Source organism: Anguilla rostrata, chromosome 3 (assembly GCF_018555375.3).
Source record: "Anguilla rostrata isolate EN2019 chromosome 3, ASM1855537v3, whole genome shotgun sequence".
In the NCBI taxonomy this organism is placed as follows: Eukaryota; Metazoa; Chordata; class Actinopteri; order Anguilliformes; family Anguillidae; genus Anguilla; species Anguilla rostrata.
Window position 1 is genome coordinate 133613 of NC_057935.1, and position 23184 is coordinate 156796.

General features: G+C 48.4%; 1 protein-coding gene across 1 annotated transcript in view; it reads right to left on the minus strand.

The window, feature by feature from the left end:
- LOC135249735 (teneurin-2-like) overlaps positions 1–23184 on the minus strand; it is a 140996-nt gene that overhangs the window by 37543 nt on the left and 80269 nt on the right. Inside the window, exons 4-5 of the mRNA XM_064325253.1 lie at positions 16179–16410; positions 9954–10192 (exon numbers count right to left, since the gene is read on the minus strand). Of these exons, the coding sequence (XP_064181323.1) occupies positions 9954–10192; positions 16179–16410 (471 nt within the window). The remainder of the gene's footprint in view (positions 1–9953; positions 10193–16178; positions 16411–23184) is intronic.

The following is a 23184-nucleotide window of genomic DNA, read 5'->3' on the forward strand; positions in this document are numbered from 1 at the left end:
CACATGCACACACGCACACATGCATATACACACACACATGCAAATGCACACGCACACATGCATATACATTCACGCACACACGCACACACACACACATGCACACACGCACACATGCATGCACGCATACATGCAGACACACACACACACACGCACGCAAATGCACACACACATACACATACACGCGCACACGCACACACACACACACACCTTTTCAGCCCCATAGAAAGTGGCAACCCTTGACAGAAATAAGAATGTATCATTTCAGCATGATTAAGAATAGATGGAACTTCTCTCAATGGACTGCGCTAAGTACACACACGAGTGTCTACATCTGTGAGAGCACATCTGTGAGAGCACACGGGCGTATGGATATATAATTCATTTTAGTTTTCAGCTCCATGCTCAGTCCATGCATGCAACACCATGGAGACCAAGGAAAGACACACACACTCTGGACACATTTTCTTTCCCACAGAAATTTCAAGGCAAAATTTAATTTTAAAAAGGTTTGTATCATGTTTATCTTCAACGGCAGGTGCTGCATTGCATACCATCTCTGCAGCACTCCAGGCTAACTGTCAAATAAAGGCTTCGATACAAGAAAATATGTACTTGCACTGTAACAGATGATTATCTGCCCCTACTGCACATCCCTCAATACTGCATATGCAACACTCCACAATATATGGAGTACAGACATGCAGATATTGTACTATGCTGCTGTGAGCTATATTTATCATATTTTCAATATATTGCTGAGTATTTCTGTCAGAGATGGAAAGATCAAATGAGGACAGTACACACAGCAAACAGAACGGGGTGCATCTTTTCACAGGGCAAAAGGGATGGTGATGGAAAAAAGGGGGGACGCCCAATGTTACCCCAACTTCAGGATCAGTCCAGTAACAAAGCCAGGATTCAGGATATAAAAGCCACCCACTGAAGAAGCTGTAACTAGACCCGCAGGAGGAACTCCTTAAAAGGTCATTTTCCTGTACCTTATTTTTGCACTTTCCCATGGCCTTACCAATAAGCACACATTAACTGTTCTAATTTACCACTAAATTAACAAGGCTGACCTCAGTCAGAGTGCTAATTGGAAGCTGGTAATTGGTTTAAGACTGGTGTGGCTCTAAATGCGCTCACCATTTCCTCAGAGCACAAGCGGGTTTACTCCAATTACCCCCACACAGCATTCCTCATTTTCACTGCAAATACTGGAGTTTATGCATTAGCTTAAACAGAGAAGGGTCCAATAAAGTGACTGTCAGTCTGAATAAACATTATCACTGAACATACCAAAATAATTATTTTGCTTAGCCAATACTGAGTGCTGACATATTGCCTACCCAAGACAATACTCCATATTAGATGTTATTCATTGATATTACTGTATATTTAATATAATTTATCTTGCTTTAGGTTATCCTGCTCCGCAGAAGTGTGTTCGGTGAGCCCTGTCCTACACTGGAGCCCCCTCTTCCAGGGCAGCCTCCTCCGGACACAAGGCTACAGGTCTGCAGAGAGCAAACATCCCCCACCAGACACAAGGCTACAGGTCTGCACACAGCAAACATCCCCCACCAGATACAAGGCTACAGGTCTGCACACAGCAAACATCCCCCACCAGATACAAGGCTACAGGTCTGCACACAGCAAACATCCCCCACCAGATACAAGGCTACAGGTCTGCACACAGCAAACATCCCCCACCAGATACAAGGCTACAGGTCTGCACACAGCAAACATCCCCCACCAGATACAAGGCTACAGGTCTGCACACAGCAAACATCCCCCACCAGATACAAGGCTACAGGTCTGCACACAGCAAACATCCCCCACCAGATACAAGGCTGCAGGTCTGCAGAGAGCAAACGTCCCCCTCCAGACACAAGGCTACAGGTCTGCACACAGCAAACGTCCCCCTCCAGACACAAGGCTACAGGTCTGCACACAGCAAACGTCCTTTCCTCACCAGCACTGGACCACAGACCACAGAGAGGTTAAAGTCTGTGCATCACGTGTGTAATTACAACTTCATATACATACGTGATATATCTGCTGTATGTGTGTTGTGTGTATGCCACTTGTGTGCTGTGTGCATGTTTGTATGTATGTTATGTGTATGTTGTTTACATGTTCTATGCATGCTGTGTACACAGTGTATGTTGCATGTATTCTGTACGTTGAGTACATGTGTGCATGTTATGTGTATGCTGTGCACATGCTTGTATGTTGTGTGTATGCTGTACGTTGAGTACATGTGTGCATGTTATGTGTATGCTGCGCACATGCTTGTATGTTGCGTGTATGCTGTACGTTGAGTACATGTGTGCATGTTATGTGTATGCTGCGCACATGCTTGTATGTTGCGTGTATGCTGTGCACATGCGTGTATGTTGCGTGTATGCTGTATGTGTGTGAATCTTATGTTGCTATCGCTGTTGTTGAGTAACATGGTGGAGTTTATGGCGCTGGGACAATGAACATTGTAGCAGTTAAGCAGTAAGGTGCTGGGGGTTGAAGTACAGTGGTGCATGTTACTGGGAGGCTGTCACATGCTTGTATGTTGCGTGTATGCTGTACGTTGAGTACATGTGTGCATGTTATGTGTATGCTGTGCACATGCGTGTATGTTGCGTGTATGCTGTATGTGTGTTATGTGTATGCTGTGCACATGCGTGTATGTTGCGTGTATGCTGTACGTTGAGTACATGTGTGCATGTTATGTGTATGCTGTGCACATGCGCGTATGTTGCGTGTATGCTGTATGTGTGTTATGTGTATGCTGTGCACATGCGTGTATGTTGCGTGTATGCTGTACGTTGAGTACGTGTGCATGTTATGTGTATGCTGTGCACATGCGTGTATGTTGCGTGTATGCTGTACGTTGAGTACATGTGTGCATGTTATGTGTATGCTGTGCACATGCTTGTATGTTGCGTGTATGCTGTACGTTGAGTACGTGTGCATGTTATGTGTATGCTGTGCACATGCTTGTATGTTGCGTGTATGCTGTACGTTGAGTACATGTGTGCATGTTATGTGTATGCTGCGCACATGCGTGTATGTTGCGTGTATGCTGTACGTTGAGTACATGTGTGCATGTTATGTGTATGCTGCGCACATGCTTGTATGTTGCGTGTATGCTGTATGTATGTTGCGTGTATGCTGTATGTATGTTGCGTGTATGCTGTATGTGTGTTGCGTGTATGCTGTATGTGTGTTGCGTGTATGCTGTATGTGTGTTGCGTGTATGCTGTATGTGTGTTGCGTGTATGCTGTATGTATGTTGCGTGTATGCTGTATGTGTGTTGCGTGTATGCTGTATGTGTGTTGCGTGTATGCTGTATGTGTGTTGCGTGTATGCTGTATGTATGTTGCGTGTATGCTGTATGTGTGTTGCGTGTATGCTGTATGTATGTTGCGTGTATGCTGTATGTATGTTGCGTGTATGCTGTATGTGTGTTGCGTGTATGCTGTATGTGTGTTGCGTGTATGCTGTATGTATGTTGCGTGTATGCTGTATGTATGTTGCGTGTATGCTGTATGTATGTTGCGTGTATGCTGTATGTGTGTCTTGTTTGAATCTTCATGGTGCATACGGCATGTTGTTGTGATAACAGAGATGGAGGTTTAGGCCGCTGGGTACAATTGAACACTTTGAAGCAGAACTCCAAAGCAGAAGGGGGGGGGGGTGGCTGGGGGTTCAGAGAGCCACTGGGACAGAGCCATCGGATGCCTGTGCTAACCCCTGGGGAGGGACAGCCCCCACCCTTCCTCAGAGGAACCTGTTCTGCTCCATCACTGATGCAACTAATCAGCAATTCACTGCAAATCCCAGGTTAAAAGAAAGGTGGTTTATGATTTCCCCTTCTTCCCTCTCTCTCTCTCTCTCCATCTCTCCTCTCCCTCTTTCTCCCACTCATCTCCCAACTAAATCCTTCTCGGCTGCAGGCTCTGCCAGCATTCCTAAACCTCATGCCCCTCATCTACATGCTCTGTTCAGTGCTTCTCTCTCCATATGAACAGGTTTTCTTCCACTGTGTACTAAATAAGTGCCCTTTGAATAAGTGGAGGGAACTAAGTCTGCGTGAGTGAGTGAGTGAGTGAAAAATAAAGGAGTGAGGAAGTCAATGAGACTTAATAGAAGGGGAAAAGATGGAAAAATGAAAAGAACTGCCAGGCTTCCATTTGAAATAAAAACATATCAGTAAACTGGGGGCCCACCCAGTCACTCAAACACCAGAAACAAGCCCAGGCATTCAGAGTGTCAGAACAGCTCTGACACTGTGCAACACCCCCCCCCCCCCCCACACCAGATCCTCCAGATAAATGTCATTCTGTCCCAGAATGAGGACGAGATGGCGGGAGGGTTCGATCTGTCTCCCTCTACCTGAGCAAACCCAGGAGATCTGTCTCCCTCTACCTGAACAAACCCAGGAGATCTGTCCTCCTTTACCTGAACAAACCCAGGAGATCTGTCTCCCTCTACCTGAACAAACCCAGGAGATCTGTCCTCCTTTACCTGAACAAACCCAGCAGATCTGTCTCCCTCTACCTGAACAAACCCAGGTGATGTCTCCCTCTACCTCCACAACACTTACAGGCTCTACATTTTTATTTCCTTTTAATGCCGAAGGTTATGTTCCATGCCCTATCCATGCCCTGGCTTGTGCTGCAGCATTAAATATTCCATACAGTACCCTTCCAAACCACCAGGGTGGCACTGTGGACACACAGCCACAACACAGGCAATGTCAGCCGGCCTCTCCTCACTCATCCAGCTCTCTTTGGGAGATTTAATTGATTGCAAACATCAGAGAGAAATTGACCCAAATCCCATTTCATTTTTCCCTGGTTCTGAACAAAAAAGAGCAAAAAAGAAAAAAAAAAAAATCAATCTAATACCTTCAAAAAGGCTCATTTATTCCTAATAAGAAACCGATGGAGTGATCTTTTGTATTTTCCATTTTTGACTGAAGTTTGTCATTTTTGTTTTGTAGGAGATTAACTGAGCTGGGGGGGGGGGGTGCTGGGTGCTGGGTGCTGGGTGCTGGGTGGGTCGGGTATAAGGCCTGTCATCAGGGCTGCTTCCATTTTGGTCTAATCCATTTTGCTAGAATAATCTGAAATCTGAATAAATGCCTCAAGCATTATGTGCAACACACACTGGGAGGTCTTTGGGTTAAATATTAATGGTTCTGCATACAAGGAGGGTGATGGGAGAGAGAAAGAGTGAGTCAGGGAGAGATAATGAGAGAAAGTAAAATAGAATGAGACAGAGAGAGAGAATGTATATGAATATTCAAAAATATGTGATGTGACAGTAAAAAAATCTAATTGGTCAAATAGGCTCAAACCAGACAGAGCAATGGCGGTATGAAGTGAATGATTATCATTAAGCAATCACAGAGGAGACCGGATCAAATTATTTTCATAAATGTGCCAAAACAAATCATACCAAAAAAATGGCATTGTGTGCAAAGGCTGTTACACGGTTATAACAGATTAAATGTTTGTGTCCTCAGAATAGGGCCTGGGGTCTCACTGAGCATGCCCTTTACCCTGAGCAAGGGCAACATCCGACAGAGTGGGACAAATAGAGAGGGAATGCTATCTGCACCCCAATCTGCAGCTACGCAGCTAGAACTCGCTCTGTCAATCACTCTGTGAGTCCAGGCTGTGATCCTCGAAGCAGGAGGGAGGAGTAGCAGTGAGCAGTCCAGCTCACAGGACTCCAGGCTGCTAACCCTAACCCCAACCCTAACAGACAGGCTGCTAACCCTAACCCTAACCCTAACAGACAGGCTGCTAACATTAACCCTAACCCCAACCCTAACAGACAGGCTGCTAACCCTAACCCTAATCCAAACCCTAACCCCAACCCTAACCCTAACCCCAACCCTAACAGACAGGTTGCTAACCCTAACCCTAACCCAAACCCTAACAGACAGGCTGCTAACCCTAACCCAAACCCTAACAGACAGGTTGCTAACCCTAACCCTAACCCCAACCCTAACAGACAGGTTGCTAACTCTAACCCCAACCTTAACCCTAAAACCTGATCTGAGCCTCAGCATCTAGGTGCCCCGTCTCAGGATGCTGTAGAATAGCAGACGATACGTGATCCGTAAATTAACTGCACCCAGATCGCCGTCCTTGACTGTTCAAAAGGAAAGACAGCTGAAATGAAGGTCAGATTCTCCAACTGCTCGGAAAATGAATAATTTCTGGGAAGCGGATGACAGGGATGAAAATAAGGGAAAGGAGTGGAGACATGGTGCTGATGGAACCGCGTTTCCCAGGAGGCCGAGCGCATTTGTCTCCAGTCCGTCTCCGCCACATGGCCTGTCTCTAATGATGTACGAGCGGCGCAGGCCCCCAAACAGGAAATGACACGCGCACCCGCGTTTCTTATGCTGCTTCAAGGGTATGGGCGGGGCCGGCACACGAAGTGTGTGTGAGTGTGTGTGTGCAGCAAGAAAAGCCATCATCCTCTTGGTGTTCCAGATGGTCTAACCTGTTCTAGGTCTTACCCAATCATTTGTCTTTATCAAACTCTCTGACAATGCTTCACTGCTTTATGCCATCACTACCAAAATCTGCAGGATGGGGGGTGAAGTCCTGTCATCCCAACTTCTCCTCCTCTCTCACTTCCTTTCCTCTTCTCTCTCCCTTTAATTAAGGAAATTAATCAGCCCGTCCTCATCGGACATAAACCAGCAGGAGACAAACTCCACAACACCATGCCAAACCTGCTCGACTTGCATCAGGACCGCGCACCTGTATCCTAGCAACCAGCATCCTGGGTCTGATGCTTCTCCAGACTGTAAATTCCAGAGTGCTGAAGCAGCGTTGGGTCCAGGGCTCCCTGCTGCTTCCACACGGAACTGAACACACAGGCCCAGGAGTGCTCAGTCACTCTACTGCCTCGCTGCTGAATTTAGGAAGCAGCGGAGCTCGGAATAAATCTCAAAACGCGTGACGCAACCCATTTTCAAAGCGCACTCCTCGTGCTGAGCCCAAAGTTTCTGAAAGGTGGCGACAGTGTTTTGGGATGTACTGAACTCCTCTGCCAGGCAGAGAGAAGCAGAGCCCGTTAGTGCTTTATGTAAATGAGCTAAATGAGCGAAACCCTGCAGTCCCTGCCCCCTGAATGGGTATTCTCTCTGTAGAAGCCCAGAATTTAAACAGCAGATGTGTGCTCTGTGTCTACAGCAAATACTAAACCCTATGAACACTCGCACGGCTGATCCCTGAGGTCAGTCCGTCCAGTAAACACTGAACCCTAGGCCAGTTGAACATTGTGACCATAGACTGCTGGTCCACTGACATTGATGGGTACTGAACACTGAATTTGCACTGCCCATTAGGAGTCCAAACTCCAGCAACAAAGAAACACATTTCGGAAACAAGCTTGTACTCACTCTGCTAAAGATAAATAATATTGTGTTGGGAACATTTTTCCTGTAGTAAAATAAGCTGTTGCTGTGCGGTAGAAGGCTCCACCTCCACCCCTACGGTTAACGACAGCTTTGCACTGAATGATGGGCCGGCTCAGTCCTCCAGGGCCTCAGTGCGTTTACGCAGAGACTGAAACCCAGCAGGGAGTAGGGCTACTGCAGCCTCACCTCCTAAGGACACACAACTCAAGGACGTCTCTGTGCTCAAGTACAAAAGTAGCTACAATCTTAAAGTTCGGCACAAACTTGTGTAAGAGGGTGAGAGTGCAGTTCAGAGCATGGACCTGTGATAATAATGATCTATGTGCAGAACTCACAATATCACACCTCCTCATCCCAGTAGACCAGTGTCACTTTTAAGGGCTTTAAGGGTCCACACAGACTAGCACTACATTGATTATGTCTCTACACCTCACTAGATCAGAAGTTCCCAAAATGTGTTATGTTTACCCCAGAGGCACACCAACACAAATACTTTGAATTTGAGCATGCTCTGTTTTTAACAGAGCATGTTCTTTTAATGTTAGAAAAGCATGCTCTGCCTTTCTGTGATGGACTGAAGTGATTAGCGTTAGCTTATTAATGCATTTTCCCTGTGTTTGTTCCTAGCGGCAATTGCCCACTGATTTTTTTAAAAACCTCAAGCACTTCTAACAGTTGCTACAGTTGCGCATGTTATTTCAGTTGTTTTCCACTACTGGGCAGGATGTATAATTCATTAATTTAAAACAATAATTTAATGTTTTTTAAAACACTGATTTCTGCTGCTTTTTCCACTACTGTGCTGCAACTGCTTCGTGACTTTAGCCGATATTTCCCTGACAAACAGCCTTAAATATAACATGTGGATTTCTCTGGGAGCCAGAGTTGTAATATATGCAAATACATATGTCTTTGGGTTTGTTTGTTTTTTTTTTAAAGCTGAAGTTGCCAGTTGCACATATACGCATCTACAAACTCTGCATCTCCATACAGCATATCTATGAACTCTTAATCTTTTGAAGTGAACTTTAAGGAAAAAGTTTTGTGTTGCAGTAATAAATAATGTAAATGACAGAGAAGCAAAATCTATGAACCAACAGTAGAAAAGCAGAATCTGTGAACCAATGGGAGAGGAGCAGTACCTTTGACAGGTGAAATACATTTTTCAACAAAAGTTCATTGTAGGACAAAGCTTCAGATCAGCAGGAGTACGTGAGGTTCATGGTCTTACACAGCAAAAGGATAAAGTCTAAATACCCTGACAGATTCCAGTCTGGCCTTCTTTGACACTCAGTCTGAATATCTGCATAAATATATAAATAAAAAAGGAGACAGGGAGGCCATTTAATGCTGACGACCAGGTTTCTGACTCCTCCATGTGTGAGACTGGTCTCCAGGGAAACGGGCTGAAGGGCACAGAGACAGAGCTGCCCTGTGCAGCTTTTACAAAGTCACTGACTGGAGGCTGAGATCCCAGCGCTCTGCACAGAGAAACACAGGCACACACAACCCTGTGCCACTGATGCGCAGAGAAACTCAGGCCCACACAAGGACTCTGTGCCAGCGCCCTGTACAGAGAAACATAGGCACACACAGGGACCCTGTGCCAGCGCCCTGTACAGAGAAACACAGGCACACACAGGGACCCTGTGCCAGCGCCCTGTACAGAGAAACACAGACACACACAGGGACGCTGTGCCACTGATGCCCAGAGAGACACAGGCACACACAGGAACCCTGTGCCAGCACCCTGCACAGAGAAACACAGGCACACACAGGGACGCTGTGCCACTGATGCCCAGAGAGACACAGGCACACACAGGAACCCTGTGCCAGCGCCCTGTACAGAGACACACAGGCACACACAGGGACGCTGTGCCACTGATGCCCAGAGAGACACAGGCACACATGACCTGTGCCAGCGCCCTGTACAGAGAAACACAGGCACACACAGGGACGCTGTGCCACTGATGCCGAGAGACACAGGCACACACAAGGACTCTGTGCCAGCGCCCTGTACAGAGAAACACAGGCACACACAGGGACCCTGTGCCAGCACCCTGCACAGAGAAACACAGGCACACACAGGGACGCTGTGCCACTGATGCCCAGAGAGACACAGGCACACACAGGAACCCTGTGCCAGCGCCCTGTACAGAGACACACAGACACACAACCCTGTGCCACTGATGTGCAGAGAAACTCAGGCCCACACAAGGACTCTGTGCCAGCGCCCTGTACAGAGAAACACAGGCACACACAGGGACCCTGTGCCAGCACCCTGCACAGAGAAACACAGGCACACATACCGATGAAGTAGGACAGCAGGATGGCCAGCAGGGCAGGGTTCAGAAGCGGGGGTTGGGGTGGGGATGAGGGCGGGGATTGGGGAGGGGGGTGTAGATAACGATGAAGTAGGACAGCAGGATGGCCAGCAGGGCAGGGTTCAGAAGCGGGGGTTGGGGTGGGGATGAGGGCGGGGATTGGGGAGGGGGGTGTAGATACCGATGAAGTAGGACAGCAGGATGGCCAGCAGGGCAGCGGCAGCGATGGCGGACACGGCGGCGCACTTCCAGCTGCAGTACTTGGACGGCTTCTTGAGCTTGAAGGCGCTGCGGGAGAAGGTGTTCCGGGGTAACAGGCGCGGCGGGGGGGAGTACACGGTCCCAGAGGTCAGGGGGTACCCCGGAGACGAGCTGCTGAATAGGGGCGTGGTCCCCGATGACGTCTTGAACAGGAAATGCCTGCAGAGGGGAGGGGGAGAGAAATGAGCCCTCAGAAAGTCTCCAAGACAAACGGACTGAGCCAGAGATGGGGGTAACCATAGATACAGAGCACACTTCACGGTTACCTTGATGATTAGGGATAGCCACAGTTCCGTAGTTACCGTGACGATTAGGGGATGCCACAGATCCACAGTACCCTTCTGTTACCTTGATGATTAGGGGAATCCAGTTTCGCAGCATCCTTCTGTTATCATAACGATTAGGGGAGGCCACAGCTCTACAGTTACCATGACTATTAGGGGATGCCACAGTTTCGCAGTACGCTTCTGTTACTGTGACCATGAGCAGTCCAGGGGTGCTGTATGTAAAAAACCACTGAATTCTTAAACAGAGTTCTTTAGACAGCCATGAGATGGTCCTGCCAGAGGTTTTTGGCTACTACACCCACACCAGCACACCGGACAGAGATAAACGACAGAAGCCAAGTGCGGTGACACACTCACAAAAGGGACATTCTATAACGCGTGTCCAGAGGAAAGCGCTTGCGTATAATTCACAGAAACACGCTTGGCTGTCTCCTCTCCTCAGATGAACCTGGCAGTTCCTTCAGCGCTCGTGTGCAGCTGTCGTACCAAGAGCAAGCGCAGCAGGAGACGGACATTAAACACACACAAGCGCTCCAGGAGCCCTTTAACCCTGACCCCAGAGGATCATGGAAGTGCGGACCACGCCCCTTGGGAACAGTGCGGAAATAGCAGAGACGTGAGCACTCCATTAGCATCCACAGCCACATTAGCCACATGATACGTCTGATCGCTAATACTACTTTAGCACATACATAATTTAGACCCCAAATACATCATCTACAGCAACACAACCTACATGAGCTCATTTCCTACAGCTACACAACCTGCATGAGCTCATCTCCTACAGCTACACAACCTGTATGAGCTCATCTCCTACAGCTACACAACCTGCATGAGCTCATCACCAGCAACACAACCTGCATTAGCTCATCACCAGCAACACAACCTGCATGACCTCATCTACAGCAACACAACCTGTATGAGCTCATCTACAGCAACACAACCCAAAAGAGCTCGTCTCCTTTAAGAACACAACCAGAAGCATGAGAGCAACTGAAGCTGGAAAATCTAAACAAGGACAAACAGTAAATGATAACAGCTCTAAAATGATAGGAAAAGCACACATAAGCAGCCAATGGCGGTCCCCCACGCAGGCTCACAGACAGAGAGATGAAAGTGCTGTTTGAGACAGGGTCCCATCAGACAGGCTCAGCTCTGGGAACAAACAGAGCGTCATCACGGCATAACTGCCTATTCCAACTGCCACGGTGAGTGAAGGGGGGGGAGGTCTGCACCAACAGTGCGGGGCAGTTTCTTAGCCATCATGCACCTTCTCTGTCTATTGGGAAGGGGGGGGTTTGGGCAGAAAGGGTGGCAGAGGTACAGGGGGTATCGACGGCTGGGCAGAGAGGGGGTGGGCAAAATTCACGTGGGCAGAGACAGGGGGCATGGGGGAGAGATGGGGGGCATTGGGCAGAGACAGGGGCATTGGGCAGAGACAGGGGGCATTGGGGAGAGACAGGGGCATCGGGCAGTGCCAGGGGCTCTGAAGCAGAGTCGTGTGCCTAAAAATACAGCATTGCCTCCTCTGGGGTGCGTCTCTGTGCCCACTTTCAATTCACAGGTACAGCTACACCCCCCCATCCCCCCCAGCACGCTGGCTGCCAGACGCCTTTAAACAGCAGCGCACTTCAGCAGGAACATGACAGCAGAGAGAGGCCTTCCCCTGCTGACAGGGAGACATGGAAGGAAATAAAATTAAACAGTGGTTTTTGGGCAGGTACGTGGCCCGTGTGTGTGAGAGAGAGAGTGAGTGTGTGTGTGTGTGTGTGTGTGTGTGAGAGAGAGAGTGAGTGTCTGTGTGTGTATGTGTGTGTGAAAGAGAGAGTGAGTGTCTGTGTCTGTGTGTGCATGTGTGTTGCATATATGTGTGTGTGTTGTGTGTATGTGTTGTGTGTGTGTGTATGTGTGTGTGAAAGAGAGAGTGAGTGTCTGTGTCTGTGTGTTGCATATATGTGTGTGTGTTGTGTGTATGTGTTGTGTGTGTGTGTATGTGTGTGTTGTGTATATGTGTGTGTGTGTTGTGCGTGTGTGTGTGTGTTGTGTATATGTGTGTGTGTGTTGTGTGTGTGTGTGTTGTGTATGTGTGTGTTGTGTATATGTGTGTGTGTGTTGTGTGTGTGTGTGTGTGTTGTGTATATGTGTGTGAGACCCACACTTCCGTGCTCTTAGGGAGATGGCGGGAGGGTCGCGGTAGCGCTCTGCAGCCTGAGCCTGATTAATCACCTGTCTCACTCAGACAGGTGTGCCGGCTGCGGCCTCGTTAAGACCTGTCCTTCAAAACGGAGCTCCTCATTAAGGGCGACACAGTAACGGCAACATAGCAACCACAGGCCAATCAGCAGCACAGATCGCCCATCAGAAGCTCTGCCAATCAGCAGCACAAATCGCCCATCAAGAGCTCTGCCAATCAGCAGCACAAATCACCCATCAGAAGCTCTGCCAATCAGCAGCACAAATCACCCATCAGAAGCTCTGCCAATCAGCAGCACAAATCACCCATCAGAAGCTCTGCCAATCAGCAGCACAAATCGCCCATCAAAAGCTCTGCCAATCAGCAGCACAAATCACCCATCAGAAGCTCTGCCAATCAGCAGCACAAATCACCCATCAAAAGCTCTGCCAATCAGCAGCACAAATCGCCCATCAGAAGCTCTGCCAATCAGCAGCACAAATCGCCCATCAAAAGCTCTGCAAATCAGCAACACAAATCACCCATCAGAAGCTCTGCCAATCAGCAGCACAAATCACCCATCAGAAGCTTCTGTTCATTCATTTGTTTATTTATGAATGTAGTCATGGTTCTCCTTCACAGGACTGGGCCGTCCGGGGAGAGCGATATCACCATGCCGACCCTTCAGAAGGGCACCCGGGTTCTGCCGCTGTTAACCCTTTGTGCCCGGGATACTAACTGCCCTGTACGAGCTGCCATTTCACAACAGAGACAAAGAGGCTCCAGAGTTTTACCCACAATTCCATTTGTCAGGAAAGAGGAAGGAATCTCTGTGTGTGCAGTGGGATCCGGCCAGGCTACCCTGCGTGTGAACCTCGCAGAAACGCTGATGAAGCCTGGTTTCACAGCGATCCTCTTCATCGTACCCAGAGTGATCAGCAGCAGAGCGGAGGCTTCGCAGATAATTAACAGCATGTGGCTCAGAGTTGTGCTGCATTCACACTCCACTGGATCTGTGATCAACACATTTGTACGAAGTCGCTACAGACACCATTAAGGTCAAGGCCGGTTACAGCACACCTCTTTTGCATGATAGGCTCCTATTTATTATTAAAGAGAGTGCAAGCTCTTCTGGGTGTGAGGCTGTAACACACTGAATGGGGCGTGGGGGTCCAGCTCTTTTTTAACAGTGAAATGTGAAATGAAATATTTATCCCCCACAGACGACGGTGGGATGCATTATGGGTCTATTTCTGGGCAGACAGAGTTAAGCGCTGAGACACTTCTGCTGTGCACTGGAGCAGAAGCCTCTGAAACACTGTGAGGAACATTTCCCTGGAACACCTCTCTCTCTCTCTCTCTCTCTCTCTTTATCTCTCTTCTTTCTCTCTCTCTCTCTCATTCCCATTCTGTCTCTCTGGCCCTGTCACTCTCCCTTTCTCAGTCTTTCTCTCCCTGAGGACCCAAAAGGACACAGGAATCCTGTTAGGGCTTCAGACCCTGAGAGAGCGTCAGTATCTAAGTCTTACCTAAGTAAGCCAGATACAGATGCAAACCTCCACTCCTACACCCATCCCCTTCACTCCTGCCCCCTCCACGTCCTCCACTCCTACACCCATCCCCTTCACTCCTGCCCCCCCACGTCCTCCACTCCTACACCCAACCCCCACCTCCTTCACTCCTGCCTCCCCCACGTTCTCCACTCCTACACCCATCCCCATCCCCTTCACTCCTGCCCCCCCACGTCCTCCACTCCTACACCCATCCCCTTCACTCCTGCCCCCCACGTCCTCCACTCCTACACCCAACCCACCTCCTTCACCTCCCCCCTCTTCACTCCTGCCTCACCCACGTCCTCCACTCCTACACCCATCCCCCACCTCCTTCACTCCTGCCCCCCACGTCCTCCACTCCTACACCCATCCCCTTCACTCCTGCCCCCCCACGTCCTCCACTCCTACCACCCCCTCCTTACTCCTGACCCCCCAATTCTCTCTCCTACACCTCCCTCACTCCCCCCACGTTCTCTACTCCTACACCCATCCCCACTCCTTCACTCCTGCCCCCCCACGTTCTCTACTCCTACACCCATCCCCCACCTCTTCACTCCTGCCCCCCCACCTCCTTCACTCCTACACCCATCCCCCACCTCCTTCACTCCTGACCCCCCCACCTTCTCCACTGCTCAATGTCTCCTTTCTCTCTACTCAATCTCTCCTTGCTCTCACAAACACAAACTCAGGCAATCAATCAGTGTCCCTCTGGCCAGCTGTGCAGGTTATTTTGGGAGGAGAGGAGATTCCAGCCTTCCATCAGGCCAGTTAGACTGACTGATCCCAATATTTACATCCCAGCCAATCAGAGAACCTTATCTGGGAAGGAGCTGCATGCATATGCAAACCCACACACACACTCGCACACGCACACGCACACACACACATAAACACACACACACCATACACACACACATACACACAAACACAGACGCACACACACACACACACACACACACACACACAAACTCGCACACGCACACACACAAACTCGCACATGCACACACACACAGACATGCATGCACACATGCACGCACGCACACATACAAATGCACGCACAGAAACACACACATACACACATACACACACATACACACACGCACACAAAGCTGAATGTATCTGCTTCAGCCCTGAAACAAGGCTAGGTCTGCTCCTGCTGAAACAGGGTCAGGTCTGCTCCTGCTGAAACAGGGCCAGGTCTGCTCCTGCTGAAACAGGGCCAGGTCTGCTCCTGCTGAAACAGGGCCAGCTCTGCTCCTGCTGAAACAGGGCCAGCTCTGCTCCTGCTGAAACAGGGCCAGCTCTGCTCCTGCTGAAACAGGGCCAGGTCTGCTCCTGCTGAAACAGGGCCAGCTCTGCTCCTGCTGAAACAGGGCCAGCTCTGCTCCTGCTAAATTAAACATCTGAGAAGGTCCTGCAGAGCGGGGCCTCATGAATTCTGCATGGCAAGAGTGTGAGGTTTGATCAGAGGACCAGAGGGACTGACCCACAGCACAGCAGGAGAACCATAACAACAGAGAGAGAGAGAGAGAGAGAGAGGGACTAGAAGTCTGCCTACTGACCGATACACAAATATGGAGACTGATGTTAAACCAGCATGTGCATAGGACAGGCATGAAACACGAGCATTCAAGCCTGTATTCAGATTATTTACCTGGCCTGCTGTGTGTGTGTGTGTGTAAATGGACTGCATTTATATAGCGCTTTTATCCAAAGTGCTTTACAATTGATGCCTCTTATTCACCCATTCACACACACTCACACACCAATGGTGAAAGGCTGCCATGCAAGATACCAATCAGCTCGTTGGGAGCAATTAGGGGTTAGGTGTCTTGCTCAGGGACACTTCGACACGCCCAGGGCAGGGGATCGAACCGGCAACCCTCCGACTGCCAGACAACCGCTTTTACCTCCTGAGTGTGTCTGTGTGTAACACCTGTTCAATGGATTTGTTCATATATACAATGCATGTATGACATGTCCTTCAAATATAAAAATGGCATTTATGCATAAAATGCAGTTATGATGTGTAATGTAGAAAGCACGTTGTCACGGCACAATTTTAACGGAGAGAATGGAGACAGGTCAAAGGTCCGTGCATCATGCTGAGCTCTGTGCTCAGGTGAGCTCACCTGGTCTCCAGGGGGACGTTGCTGTTGAGGACCCAGCTGTCCTGGAGCTGCACGGACTCGGGTGTGGAGGGGCCGTCCCCGGGGGCGGTGGGGGGGGCGTGGGCGGGGTTGCGCCGGAGTGTGTGGCGGTTCAGCGAGTTGGCGGAGGAGTGGGGGTGTGAGAGCGTCGGGTGGCTGTGGGGCGGTGGCAGGGGGGGCCTCAGGGTGGACTGGCTGTGGTGGTTGGGGGGGCCTGAAAGAGAACAGGGAACATTGTGAGCCTTACAGACAGGCTTCTCCACGGGGTCTCCCGGCTGCAGTACTCACAGTGCCCCGCCCCATAACCCCCCTCCCCATCCAAGCTTGGGCTTGGAGTCACTGCTGCAGTATTCTCACAGTGCTGTCTAAACTCCACATGAGCAGGAACTGTGTGAATTCAGGATCAGCCACTCCCACTAAACTCCACATGAGCAGGAACTGTGTGAATTCAGGATCAGGCAGCACAGCTATCCGAGGGTACACCAAAGCAATGCCACAGAGGTACACATCCCATCGCCTGGGAAACAAGAGACCAAAAATTCACTATAAGGACCCATTCATTCATAAATGCAGTTAAATCTTCCTTCTTTCGTAGTGACCTCCTGATTGGTTCCAACAAGAGCAAGTGAGACAAACACAGGAAGTTAGATAAACAAAGCAGTTCTAGCCACACACACGCACACACATGCACACACACAATACACAGACATAGACACACACACACACTCACTCTTTCTCTCTGTCCCTCTCTGTTCGCTGATCCATAATGTCAGCAGAAGGCCATGCATGACTTGATTCTGTGGCTCCATCAGGCAGAATGTCAGAAATGGGAGATGATGGAAGATGATCAGACAGCTGGGATTTAAGCACCCAGAGAGTGAACTGCACAGAGCGCATCACTCCTCTCCAGCCCATGCCTAGACACGGCATACTGATGCAGACACAACACACACAACACACACACATATACACACACACACACACACAATACACACATACACACACACACACCTAGACACGGCATACTGATGCAGACACAACACACACAACACACACACAATACACACATACACACACACACCTAGACACGGCATACTGATGCAGACACAACACACACACATATACACACACACACACACAATACACACATACACACACACACACCTAGACACGGCATACTGATGCAGACACAACACACACAACACACACACATATACACACACACACACAATACACACATACACACACACACACCTAGACACGGCATACTGATGCAGACAACACACACAACACACATACATATACACACACACACACAATACACACACACAGAAACACACACCTAGACACGGCATACTGATGCAGACACAACACGCACAACACACATACATATACACACACACACACAATACACACACACAGAAACACACACCTAGACACGGCATACTGATGCAGACACAACACGCACAACACACACACATATACACACACACACACAATACACACAATACACACACACACACATAGACAATACACACATACACACACACACACACCATACACACAGCACACACACACACATACACACATACACACACACACACAACACACACATACACACACACACACCATACACACACACACAACACGCACAACACACATACATATACACACACACACACAATACACACAATACACACACACAGACACACACACATAGACAATACACACACACACACAACACACACACACACACAATACACACATACACACACACACACACACACAGCACACATACACACATACACACACAACACACACACTCTCACAGACATACACACACACACACACACACACACACACACAGACACATACACACACACGACAAAGTCGCTATGCTCCAATCAAACCTAGCAAGCAAGCAAACTTTCCTGCTCCATGAAAACAACAACTAGATTCTATACTCATGGTAAGAAAGAATTATCACCCAATTGATATTTCTACTTCAAAAGTTTTGTCTCAGGCAGTTGAACATGTTTTTTGTTGTTGCATTTTTCAGATTCAAGTGCTAATGAAGAGTGATGTTAACTAGCTTGGTACCCTAAGCAGCAGATGTTCCCTTTTATCTTTACATTTTATATCAGTCAGTACTGGCACCTGTAGCCACCACTGGTTAGTAAAAATCACAACGTGGGATCTAAGATTGTAGAGGCATTCTCAGATTTTCCACCAAATCTGATTCCTCCCATTGTAGCTGCTCCCATCGGCTCTGCAAGTAGTGTACGCTGTGCTCTACAGACAGCACGTCACTCAGATGTATACGTTGTGCTCTACAGACAGCACGTCACTCAGAAGTATACGCTGTGCTCTACAGACAGCACGTCACTCAGAAGTATACGCTGAGTTTGTGAGGAAAAGCAGAATATAACGCAGCTGTCGGTGATGGTTTATCCAGATATTACGGATAAACCGACCCCTCTGGTTATGAAAGCTGTCGAGGGAACACTGTTAAAACTGACTATGGTTGCCACATCTTGGTCGGAGGTAAGTGTTACTATGTTGTTACTATGAATAAATGTTACTATGGTTACAGACGATGTTCACAGCCATCGCGGGATCGGGGAAGTGGAGTGACTCCAGTTCCCGTTCATACACACTCGATTCTGCTCTGCGGTAACGTGCATCTAACACACCCCCCTCCTTCCTGAATTCGGTGGTCACCCCCAAACACTGGCAGAGTGAACATGGCCTTTGTGTGCCACAGCACCTTGTAACAAAAATATTTACAGTATTTTATATTTAATAAAAACTATATAATGAATAACAGCATTTGCTCTGTAAATGGCACACAATCAGAGATTAGAAAACATGAAACTGAAAAACAGAACGTTTGTCTTCCCTCCTCGTGAGTGCACATCCATTTTATTTACTGTGTTAAACAAAGCACTTCAGCTCAGAGCAGAGCAGATGCAGTAAATGTGGAAGATCATCCAGGAACAAACTGCTCCTCCGTTTAGCTGCCACCACGCCTGGTATTCCCTGCGGCAACAGCACCGGCCTTAACCTCCTGCGGGAAAAATGCTTTCTTTTCCTCTCAATTAGAAGTCCTGCACTCTCAAATGGTTTCTTTTTTTTTGCTACATCTACAGAAAAATATTTTACTCTCTCCAGTTGTCATATGAATAAAAAACAAACAAATATAAAATGAAAAACAAGAAATTAAAGGGAATAAAATGGCTAAAAGCAATTACAGTAGGGAAGCGTAAACGCAGTAGGACAGGGCGGTGGGCTGTGGAAATTACTGTGGCTCCACGCAGAGAGACGCCAGCCGAACAACACGAATTAAAATAAACCGTCAGGCGCAACGGGAGAACGGCGGGAAACAGCAGAGGTGAAGCATAAACGTGTCAATTTGGAATGATTAAAGACACCATCGAATGGCAGCAGAAGTCCCAGGACAACAGGAGGTAATAGAAACTGTAATGTTACCCAGACCCAGTCTGCGTGGAAATAAGTGAAACAGTGTAATTAGATAAGATCCATCGAATCTTCTCACTGCGCTCTGCTCTCTGACTGGAAATGACCAGCTTCTGTGCAGGCTGATGTACTCACATTAACATGTACCGACATACTCACATTAACATGTACAGACACTCACATTAACATGTACACACATACTGACATTAACATGTACAGACATACTGACAGTAACATGTACAGACACACATATTAACATGTACAGACACGCTCACATTAACATGTACAGACATACTCATAGTAACATGTACAGACACACTCACATTAACATGTACAGACATACTCACATTGACATGTACAGACACACTCACATTAACATTTACAGACACACTCACATTAACATGTACAGACACACTCACATTAATATGCACAGACATACTCACATTAACATGTACAGACATACTGACAGTAACATGTACAGACACGCATGTACGGACATGCTCATATTAACATGTACAGACATGTTCACATTAACATGTACAGACACACTCACATTAACAAGTACAGATACACTCATATTAACATGTACAGACAAACTCACATTAACATGTACAGACATACTCATATTAACACGTACAGACATACTCACATTGTGCTGTCTTCCTTAAGAATGGCAGTGCTGCAGAAAGATGAGCGGACCATTAAAGCAGAGCAGACAGCGCTCTGACTCCAGGACACTGCTCGCTCGCTCGCTCGCTCGCTCGCTCACTCACTCACTCACTCACTCGCTCACTCACTCACTCACTCACTCACTCACTCACTCACTCACTCACTCACTCACTCACTCACTCACTCACTCACTCACTCACTCACTCACTCACTCACTCACTCACTCACTCACTCACTCTCACTCACACGGCGGTTGGCTGGCCGCACTACGTGTGAGGGCCGTGTCAGAGCTCCGTGGGGCCTACCCAGCGCTCAAAGCTCCGTGGAGCCTATCCAGAGCTCTGTGGGGTCTACCCACAGCTCCGTGGGGCCTACCTAGAGCTCTGTGGGGTCTACCCACAGCTCCGTGGGGCCTACCTAGAGCTCTGTGGGGTCTACCCACAGCTCCGTGGGGCCTACCCGGCGCTGACAGCAGCACTCTAACTGTGACTGATGCGACAGCCCCTCCTCCTCCTAGGGCACAATCCTTCCAACACAATCACACATCTAAATATCTGTGAATCCAATATCCATCCAGCATAGCCAAATTATTGCTCATCGTGACAGCTCATATACACTAAATAAATGAATGAAAACAACTGGAAGAAGTTCTCTGATGAGCTTCAAATGCCACACAAGTTTCAAGGGATTCATATGAATTTTAAACACCTAAACCCTATCATCACATCCCATATGCTCAGCACCATTTATAATAATAATAATAATTATTATTATTCTTATTGTTATTATTATTAGTCAGAGATAATAAAATAGTCACAAATACCACCTCAACGGTAAAGGGCTGTACCTTTCCAGCATGCACATGAGGACTGGGCAAGAATGGGTGGCCATGGAGAGGCCAGTCATGTTCTTACCCGTGTGTCAGCACAGAGGGTACAGCAGGGTCACTAACACCCCAAAAGTTTGACTAAATAAAAATATATAATAAGAAGTATGTTCCTTGCATGCTGCTGCACGGAAAAATAACAGTTGTGACTTCATCCAGAATCCTGTCCCAGAAATGCAAATGAAGACCGAGGTTTCCGGATAAACCCATTAGGTTAATGTCTCACTCAGGACAGGGGAAGACCCCGTTTTATTTCAGTGTTCTTCTGCTTTTTTAGAGCAATTACAGTGTGAGCGCAGAAGCTGGAGAGGGTGGATTCATTCAGCGTGCTGTTACTCTGAGAATGATTGATGTCTCTCCACCAAACAGTAAACCAATAAGAGCCATGATGTAATGTCGTTTTAAAAGGGCCATAATCAGGTTGCTCTGGAAGTCTGAACCATGATCAGCCTTAATAAAGATTTATAGCAGATTAAAGCAGAAGTTAATGGCATTAATGATAGATTGTATTCCACCAAAAATTATATTATCTGTTTTGTTCTTCCATTTTTTTGCTAAGTATATCTCATACTTACAGATTTAGTTTGGTGAACTGTACTCAGGATTCTGTAATGAAAGCTGATCACGCCCTCTCTCTGACTGACAGCCTGACTGTATCCTGGCCACGCCCTCTCTCTGACTGACAGCCTGACTGTATCCTGGCCACGCCCTCTCTCTGACTGACAACCTGGCTGTATCCTGACCACGCCCTCTCTCTGACTGACAGCCTGACAGTATCCTGGCCACGCCCTCTCTCTGACTGACAGCCTGACAGTATCCTGACCACACCCTCTCTCTGACTGACAGCCTGACTGTATCCTAGCCACGCCCTCTCTCTGACTGACAGCCTGACTGTATCCTGGCCACGCCCTCTCTCTGACTGACAGCCTGACTGTATCCTGGCCACGCCCCTCTCTGACTGACAGCCTGACTGTATCCTGGCCACGCCCTCTCTCTGACTGACAGCCTGACTGTATCCTGGCCACGCCCCCTCTCTGACTGACAGCCTGACTGTATCCTGGCCACGCCCTCTTTCTGACTGACAGCCTGACTGTATCCTGGCCACGCCCTCTCTGAGTGACAGCCTGACTGTATCCTGGCCACGCCCTCTCTGACTGACAGCCTGACTGTATCCTGGCCACGCCCTCTTTCTGACTGACAGCCTGACTGTATCCTGGCCACGCCCTCTCTGAGTGACAGCTCGACCGTGGTTCCCCAGGTAACAGTGGGCACTTTCCTCAGTTAGTCTTGGGCAGCAGGTTAAAGTCCTCAGGTCAAAGTGAATGCAACATTCAGGACAGTATGTTCAACAATGGCAAGACACAATGGTGCAAAATGTGAGCGTGGAGGAACGGCTTTATGAGAATGACGCACAGGAGACCGGGATGATGAGTCTCCTCGAACCATTCTACTTTTCACTTATCTACCCAAGGATCACAGAAAAACCCCAAGTCATCAAATAAAGACACAATCACACCAAAACAGCGCATAAATGATCCTGATTGCACTATCTCCATCAGTCTATCACAGCGGGTTAACCTTTGTCACACGGCTAGGTGCTGACTCACTGGTATCTGCCAACACATACTGTTCACTTCTGAATGGCGTTCCAAGATATGTAGGCAGCGCCCACTGTACCCACTGCACCCCACAGCATCCCACTGTACCCCACTACACCCCTCTGCAATGCACTGTACCCCACTACACCCCTCTGTACCCTACTGTACCCCACTGCATCCCATTGCACCCCACTGTACCACACTACACCCCTCTGCACCCTACTGCACCCTACTGTACCCCACTGCATCCCACTGCACCCTATTGTATCCCACTGCACCCCACTGAATCCCATTGCACCCCACTGTACCACACTGCACCCCACTGCACCCCACTACCATGACTGCGCTGTAAATGAGA